This window comes from Priapulus caudatus, unplaced genomic scaffold (genome assembly GCF_000485595.1).
Source record: "Priapulus caudatus unplaced genomic scaffold, Priapulus_caudatus-5.0.1 Scaffold981, whole genome shotgun sequence".
Classification (NCBI taxonomy): domain Eukaryota; kingdom Metazoa; phylum Priapulida; class Priapulimorpha; order Priapulimorphida; family Priapulidae; genus Priapulus; species Priapulus caudatus.
This window is the reverse complement of record NW_014578042.1, coordinates 94,624-103,843: the sequence shown is the minus strand read 5'-3', so window position 1 is coordinate 103,843 and position 9,220 is coordinate 94,624. Positions and strand designations below refer to the sequence as shown.

General features: G+C 40.9%; 2 protein-coding genes across 2 annotated transcripts in view; one reads left to right on the top strand and one right to left on the bottom strand.

Moving 5' to 3' along the window:
• LOC106814805 (phosphatidylinositol 5-phosphate 4-kinase type-2 alpha-like) overlaps window positions 1-1,825 on the top strand; it is a gene marked incomplete at its 5' end in the record, with an annotated part of 8,566 nt that extends 6,741 nt beyond the window's left edge. The window contains 2 exon segments of the mRNA XM_014819158.1: window positions 282-555; window positions 1,133-1,825. Of these exon segments, the coding sequence (XP_014674644.1) occupies window positions 282-555; window positions 1,133-1,317 (459 nt within the window).
• Window positions 1,826-3,372: 1,547 nt separating this feature from the next.
• Window positions 3,373-9,220, bottom strand: part of LOC106814804 (CDGSH iron-sulfur domain-containing protein 3, mitochondrial-like) — a 6,756-nt gene continuing 908 nt past the window's right edge. Inside the window, exons 2-4 of the mRNA XM_014819157.1 lie at window positions 5,797-5,943; window positions 5,439-5,579; window positions 3,373-5,104 (exon numbers count right to left, since the gene is read on the bottom strand). Coding sequence (XP_014674643.1) covers window positions 4,937-5,104; window positions 5,439-5,579; window positions 5,797-5,943 — 456 coding nt within the window. The 3' untranslated portion in view covers window positions 3,373-4,936. The remainder of the gene's footprint in view (window positions 5,105-5,438; window positions 5,580-5,796; window positions 5,944-9,220) is intronic.

Genomic DNA, 9,220 nt, shown 5'->3' with positions numbered 1-9,220 from the left:
GTCCTTCTTCTTGCAGTTTCTCACCAGTCAGCACCTCATGGAATCGTTTCTCCGTCCTTCCTCTTACAGTTTCTCACCAGTCAGCACCTCATGGAATCGTTTCTTTGTCCTTCCTCTTACAGTTTCTCACCAGTCAGCACCTCATGGAATCGTTTCTCCGTCCTTCCTCTTACAGTTTCTCACCAGTCAGCACCTCATGGAATCGTTTCTCCGTCCTTCTTCTTGCAGTTTCTCACCAGTCAGCACCTCATGGAATCGTTTCTCTGTCCTTCCTCTTACAGTTTCTCACCAGTCAGCACCTCATGGACTACTCGCTGCTCGTCGGCATTCACGACTGCGAGAAGGCGCAGGAGGAAGCCGAGAGTCGGCGCCAGGAGGAGAACTCGAACGGCATCGAGGAGGAAGACGAGAGCCCCGAGTCGGACGTCAGCTTCGACTACAAGAACACTCCGCCGGATAGTCCCGTCTTCAGCCCCGACAACCAGGGCTACTTCAAGTTCGACTCGCTCGAGTTCGACTGCGAGAGCGACATCTACGGAATGAAGTGCTCGGAGAGTGAGTATCCGTCATCGAGGGTGGAAGTGTCTTAAGCTGGGTTTATACTACCCACTTTATATTGGCGAATTCGCGAATTGGACCAACTTTCCAACTATACAACCGACAATCGGCAGTGTAAACGCGAAAGTCGCGTGACCAACTGGTCGATAGCAACTAGTTGGGAGATTAATTATTTAGAACTTGTTCTATTTTCGCCAACTCGGTGTTGCCGAATTGCGAAATTGGTCCAACTCGCCAATTTGACAACAGAAGGTCGGTAGTATAAACCCAGCTTAAGACATTAAAAAATGGGGGGGCATAGCCTTGAATACACACGTGTGAATCTATCGACGTGCATATTCATGCATTGAGGAACCTGTGCTATCATGGGCGGAAGGGGGATCGACCTTGTTATTACTTCACAGATTCCCATTCCACCTGCTAGCATTTATTTCCATATTCTTTTTTATTTGAACAGATTCCGCTAGGAAAGAGGTCTACTGTGTTGGCTATCGTGGGAGGAGGGTGCTGTACCTTGTTATGATTTCACAGATTTGCATTCCGCCTTGGTAGCTATTTCCATTTTTTTAAACAGATGCCGCTAGGAAAGAGGTCTATTTTGTCGGCATCATCGACATCCTAACGCACTACGGCGCGAGAAAGCGAACTGCGCAGGCAGTCAAGACAGTGAAGCACGGAGCCGGCGCCGAGATCTCCACAGTCAACCCCGAGCAGTATTCGCGTCGTTTTCTAGAATTCGTCAGCAAGGCCCTAGAGTAGAAACGCGTTGTCCGGAGATGCGTGCGCAGGTATTGTACGTAGAGCACGAGCATTTGAATGACAACGCGTTTATCGATAATAGATTGACACGTATGCGAGAGCGTTACGCTATGCACACCGTGCATCAGTGAATCGGCTGTACGGCCTGCAGCACCTTAAAGGGTCGAATCGAGGTGGACAAATAGATATGGGGTAGGAACACAGGGTTCTGTTTACATGATGTGAATACTGGCATCTCTTCCAAAATTACAAATGACTAGTAATGTTCTGCTACTGTTCTAGCTGTTATACTCGAAATCTTTGGCCAAATTATACTTAAAAATTTCATAATTTGTATATAATTTTTTGGCGTGCGTAATCAGTGAAAAGCTGGGCATATAGAAGCATGGCTGGCCAAGCAATTGCCATATTTGTAGAGTTGCTCATGTCGTGTTTAAAGGCATAATAAGCCCATTGATTATGCAATGTTGACGAATGCTAGAGTAACTGGCACCTTGTGTAGTTAATAAGTACATAACCTTATAGCCAAACGCGTGTTAGTTTGTCCAATATCACTGCTGGTTACATTACAAACAAGACTTGAAATCGGTTGTTTATATGTATCAACGTATCATTTACGTGCCGTAAATGTCATCCAGGAGTCGAGCGATGACGTAAACATTTGTGCGGCCCGTATGTTTTGGACGCCAGATGAAATGGAGGTGTCAGCGGTGTAACCACGGCCACAGACTAAACATCGAAATGGAGTAAAACACACGTACTAATCACGGACGCACGTGGACAGCCCTGACAAAAAGTTCCTTATCACAAGCGTCCATGTTTACGAAATCACTGATGATAGCATTGCGTACGGCCGAGCATGCGTGCGAAAATGTCTGGTGCACTATTAATCTGTATCACACCCTCTTCCCCGGCAGCGGTTTGAAACTGTAAACAACTGATTTTTGGACTGCGGATTTCAATTAGACATTTCTTAGTAACCAGCAGTGATATTGGACAAACTAATACGCGTTTGGATGTAAGGTTATGTACTTATTAACTACACAAGGTGCCAGTTACTCTAGCATTCGTCAACATTGCATAAGCAATGGGCTTATTATGCCTTTAATATATTGCAGAAAAATAACAACAGATTTATAAAGCTCTGTTTTGTGTAGAAAGAATTGTGATACTTTGTGTACTATTTTGTGAAGGTAAAAGAACAAAGGTACTCCTTTTTTCTGGTCAATCGGTCTGTTGGTCAGTTGCTGCATGCTTTCTTATAACCAAAATGTTATCATAAGTAAACGTGTGCTGTTAGTGACATTGTACTTGACTTACTATGCGCTGCGTCTAGTAATAGATGGATAATCTTAGGGCGAGAAACTTTGTTAATTGTCTTTACATTAAGAACAATTAACACCATTTTCTTTTCCGAACACATTAATTGGTCTCGAGTTTTAGTCCAATAGTGGTATGCATGGCATCACCTACTTAATTCTCTTTTATCTTACGCAGTCCTCTGGTGCTTAAGTATTACTATTGTAATATTAAATCCCTTACTGAAAGTGTGTGTGAAGTACATTTGGAGTTGGTGTCTTGTAAATGTGGTAAACTGTGAAATGCCGCATAAGGTGTACTTGCTCAGTATTATGGACTACACAAATGTGTGTATTTCTATGATGCTTGATAGTCATAGAACTCCTTATTAGACATATTTTGAGGGACCAAAACGCGGCAGACATTAACAAACTCGGCACTTCGCTCATTGGTTAGAAATCGTCTAGTTACAAAGAAACGAGAGTGAATTAGAATCAGACCGCAGCTAATTTAGTTTCGTATATATAGGATTGCTTTTTAGTTTCACATTATGTCATAGGGAAATAGCTGCGTCTGTGTGCCCATCGAACATGCCACAACAAAATTATAGTACGTAGTTCATAATTATGACAGGCAAAGTTCTCAGTTTCTGTACATGTGCAAGAAAGGCGTGGTCGTATAACAAGATTGCTACTGGAGAAGAACACTATGATTAGCACCATTACCGTCCGTTTAAAATGGATCTGATGATCACCCTCCGAACAGTTTTGTTTTGATATAGCAGTGAAAAAACATTATTCTCATAAATTACACGCTAATAAAGTGCAATCACTTATGATTCATGTGGTCTAGTCAAATAGCTTGTATATTGTAATTGTAATAATTTTGTAATAAAAAGTTCGTTTGTGCTACATTATCGTTGGGGAACACATTGGCATACGTAACAGTTGGAAAATATTGTTATTACAGTGTGTGGTGATATATTTTTCCAATGTCAGTGCTTCCGTGGATCATTCTCAAGTAAGTCATTTGTAGTACCCCCACATTATTCATTTTATTTGCATTATTGATGTTATCATTAAACCTGTCATCGTATTTACGAATGTAGTCTGTTTATTTATTCTGTCTTTCGCTTGCTAGTCAGCCACATGCCTAGTACATGGGTCATACATTCATGCACACGCACGCACGCACACACCAGCTTACCAATGCATTGTGGTCAAGCATTTTGCCAACATCAAATCAAAAACAAATTTTATCATTTGTACCCGGGGCAATACATCACTACATATTTCAGCTTCATGACTCGAATATATGCATTGGGGAGATTGTTTCAAGTGTATCCTTAACCAGTACGTAGAACATATGTATTTCAAACAAACGCAGATTTACTTTTGTATTGAACTTGACCTAGTAAAAAATTTGATTTTAAGTAACTGCTGCGCAAGGCATAACTATATCGTAAAACACATGTACCGCATGTAAAAATCAAGTTGCGCATCATATAAAAGATGCTGACCTGGGAAATATTGACTTTTAAAGCTGTAACAACCAACATTCTCAGATCACCTAAGTTACACGTCACTTATCTTCGGCCAGTATTAACCATTGTACTTTGTCTTGATCAATTATTGAACTACCAGAAAATACAATACCCCTCTATTACACTATTGAATCTGAGACAAATATTGATTGACGACTTCACTCGGAATGACGACATTTCCGTGAAATGCATACTCAGACAGCGCTCAACAATCCATAACAACTCGTTTTTAAATAACTCAATAACGTATTTTAATTGCCATAAGACAAGTTTGCATTACAACTTTTAAAACATGATAACATTTCTCACATTAGAAAATACAGCAAGCCTATTGGTGATTATATTCAGAAATGCATGAATTGTGCATCAGTTATGTAATTCAAGGCTCCGTTATATTTCCTTTACAAAATCTCGATTTACTCCTTTCAAAGCGTAATGCATGCACAAGAATTAGAACAGGATTATGCCAGATTAAATGATTATTCATAGGTTTCCCAGTTTGACACTAAGAAATGTCTGGTGCATTATACTCTATACAAATATTAACATTGTATACTAGTAATTCCAAGTCATTATCAGGATATATAAATATCAGATACTGTCGTTGGCAGACCAATACTGCCCACGATGTTGTATTTACTCTTATTCATGGATTAATCTCACTACTGCAGAATTAAATACAAAATTCAGTTACCTCCGGAGGGTATCATGTAAGTTCGGCACTACAAGATTGGCTTTTTAATGAAGAGCATGCCACAATGACTTATGCGGCAGTCACTATCGGACGGCTGCCTGGATATCTGGATGCTTGTGTGTACCATCACAGTAGGGGCGTTTGTTTGTCTGCTTACAGTTGCACAGCCATACCTCTTTCGCTTCATCCAACGTGAACCTAACGGGCTTGAGTTCGGACTTCATTATTTTGTGCATGCCGTCGCATAAAGGCTGTAAAATAGATGTGAATGGATGTAAAACTCTGATTTCAACTCGTAAGATTATTTTTTAACAGTTCAGAAAGGTAGCGTTCCATGAGGGATGTCACAATAAACAGATCTATGCAAACACTCGAAATATTCAGCCATGAAAAACTAACGCCAGCATTCAGTTTTGCGGGACCCAAAACATTGCACCCTTCGCAGTATTACGAGTATATTGAGTATATGAGTTATTTGTATTGAGTGTTACTGAGCTCAAGATTTTTAGTGCTGAGGTGCAAATTAAACAACATTCAAAACATTTTTTACAGCAAGTGTAAGCAATGTTTCCACACAGTTTATACCTGCTTCTCACTGAGCCCACAGGCACACCAGCTGTACCGTTTGTTGGCATCTATATGCAACTTGATAGGCTTGATGCCAGCAATAACGCCTTTCTTCTCAGTGACAGGATTGTCTGAGCCAGCAGTGGTACAGTGGCGCACCTGTCAGCCAGCAATATGGGTTTAAGTCGTAACATACAACCATCCATGCAAATTTTTTTTTAATTGGGCCAAGCACATTTCTGTCTATTATAATTAGAAAGAAATGTATAATTATACTACAGAAATATATATATATATAGAGAGAGATCGATAGATAGATAGAGATAGACAGAGAGAGAGAGAGAGAGATACCTATAATTGAATTAGTACCACATACTTGTGAATGACTGTACCCACACATGCACCATGTGTATGTCTTTCCTGGGTGGAGCATCATTTTAAATGGCTTCTTGTCATATGTTTTACCCTTTTCAGGAATATATTTTGCAGTGAAGTAATCTTCAGGTTTGGTAGACATTCTTACCTAAAACAACACAAAAATTGATAATTAAATCTGCATTGCTCAACAGGGTGCTAGAATTATTTTTTAGAATTAATGTCGGGCAAGTGGGTTATGAAACTGGTTGCCCGGAGATAATAGTCACTTGCCCGAACTTGGTCCAACTAGTCAACATCCAGCATTTCACTTAACGGCACGGTAGAAAGTTGAACAGCTGATACGAGTTTGTACACAAAATATATTCATGTTGGGACACAGCACGCAGTTTGTTTTAATTTTTAAATTTTGTAGGCCCTAATTGTCAGTTTATTATCAAAAACCCACCACTCTCACAATAAATTAATAAAATATGTTCACGTTTATTTGGGGCTGGATCGTAAGCGCAGAGAATATAGCAGTGCATGCATGCATATATATAAATTATAATAGACTGACAGCACAGTATACTGGTATACAGTGTATCTGTTTTTGTGTACTTCAGCAAAGAAAATCCTTGTTCACAGGTTGCGGTAGAGGGGCAAACATTTGAGGTAGTTGATCACGTAAACAACCATGCCTGGCCTGGGGGCCGGGTTTACATCTTACTGTGTGCATGTTGTGTACATCATTGTATCCACCGATTGTTTTATTCGCATTGTGTTTTTTTCATTCAAATCTCGTCGCAGCAAGGCAGCGTCAGGGCTCGAATTAACCGACGGCACCGACGGCAATTGCTGTCTGTGCCCCTATCAATCGCCGTACTGCCCCTGAAAATCCAACCCGACCGACGGCAGTCACCTGCCTTGCCCTTTTGTGTAATTGCCGTCGGTGCCCTTTAATCTACTGCCCTAGTTTTGTTTTTAGTCGAATCAACATAACACGTGCGCGTGCGTGCTGTAGTTGCAATGATCAGCTAAAAACCGATAGTCGCAGGAGGGAATAATAACAGCATCGGATAATTATTTGCTCCTGATAGCAGGCATGTAAAATTTCTTGTTACTGTACTTCCATTAGCAGAGGTGGGTACAGGGGTCAGTGTTACGGTGTAAGCTTACATGGGGGCATATTGTTTTGTACATTAAAAGCAAGTCGATGTTGATGTACTAATTTGTTATGAGTTTCCCTTTATTTTACAAAAGTGCCTTGGTGCCCTTCTCAAACTTTGAGAGTTGCCTTGGTGCCTTTCTATTTTAGAGAAAATTCAAGGCGATTTCTCACATGCCCTAAAAAAATTGCCTTGCCCTTCTCGTCGCTTAATTCGAGCCCTGGGCAGCGTGATGTTGTGTCTGTGCAAAACAATGCAAGGGACGGGTGGAAACAGAAAAATACCATTACCGTCAGTTGTGTCTAGACATTCAATAAAAAAAACTTGCTTGCCCGAACGGGCAAGTGCAATTTCAAGCTACTTGCCCGGGGGTGAATTTTTGGACGGACGATCATGCGATTCTACAAGCTGCATCTGACTATGTCAGATGAGCTAAAAACCCACCACTCTCACAATACATTAATAAAATATGTTCACGTTAATTTGGGGCTGGATCGTAAGCGCAGAGAATATAGCGGTGCATGCATGCAGATATAAATTATAATAGACTGACAGCCCAGTATACTGGTATACAGTGTATCTGTTTTTGTGTACTTCAGCAAAGAAAATCCTTGTTCACAGGTTGCGGTAGAGGGGCAAACATTTGAGGTAGCTGATCATGTAACAACCATGCCTGGCCTGGGGGCCGGGTTTACATCTTGCTGTGTGCATGTTGTGTACATCATTGTATCCACCGATTGTTTTATTCGCATTGTTTTTTTCATTCAAATCTCGTCGCAGCAAGGCAGCGTGATGTTGTGTCTGTGCAAAACAATGCAAGGGACGGGTGGAATCAGAAAAATACTATTACCGTCAGTTGTGTCTAGACATTCAATAAAAAAAACTTGCTTGCCCGAACGGGCAAGTGCAATTTCAAGCTACTTGCCCGGGGGTGAATTTTGGTTGCCCCGGGCAAGCAGGTTTGTCGCGCCCTGCTCAACATTTACATGATACTTGTGTTCAATCTTTTAGCTATAGTTTTTCTATCTTTTTTGCACCTGGTCACTGTTTTGGACATGCATCATTTTCATAGGATCCCTTTAAGTTTAGATTCTTCATTTTTATCATGCTATATTAGAATTCTCTTCGTCCTTTCCTTGTTAATTGTAAAATTGAAACTTTTTCTACTGCAATTCGCAGTTTTGATCTATTGATATAATGAACTTTATTTGTCTCTCTCCTTTTGCGGTAGACCTCCGTTCCTTGGACTTTGAAGACTAATCCTGATAAGGTTACGAGGTTACTCTAACCAAACCATGTGCTATTAAAACAGAAATTACGGTGCTTATGAATAGCAACGTACATTGCACAAAACTCGCAACAGCAGTAAATACGGTAAATCGCGCTGTTCCATGGTATGACATCTGCACTGTTATCTCATATAAGTTATAACTCTAAGGGCGCGTTTGTTTGGTCCGATCCACGGATCTCGATTCAATGGATTAGCTGATCTGACTGTTTGTTTGGTCGAATCACTTGATCTGGATCCACCGAACCCGACCCTGCTAGCGAGGCGGATTCGAACGGGATCCAATATGGCGGCCCGCGCCTCAGCAAATCACAGCTTGTTCTTTGTTAAGAACCATCTCGTGATAGGTCACAACAAAACGTGAACCGGTGAAAGTGAGTTTGTGTTTGTTTGGTCGGATCAGGATTACATGATCTCAATCAGACGGATTCGTCCCAAACAAACGCGACCTAAGCAGTTATGCTGGAACAATGCCAAAACGAAGCACCTGTCACCAATAGTGACAAAAATCTAAATAGCTTCATACACGGCTATTATAGTCTATACCTCGTAACCTCAAAAGGATTAGTCTTTGAAGTCCGACTGTAAGTTTAAGCAAGGTACCATTTCGAAGACGTAGAGAGATAAAGTTATATGTCGTCTCTGTTAATGGAGATTGGCACGCGTTTCCTAGAGACAACATGTACCTAAGACAGGCGGCAGAAACAGGGGAAAATTGTCATACTATTACAGCCAGTTTCATTCTCTGCCAACAACGCAAGTCTGTTGTCTCTGTCACTGAGTACTGTCACTGTCAGAGCCCGAGTCAAGGACAAGGCCCGGGCCATATTCCATAATATCAAGAGTGCATAATAGAGAAGAGTATGACACGGTTTTAACAGCGTTTTGCATAGTTTTCAACTGGTAAATAATCTATCAATATGTGAATAAATATATTCAAACTTTACCTTGTTTTCGTCTATGATTCTCCCTTAATCATATGACACCAC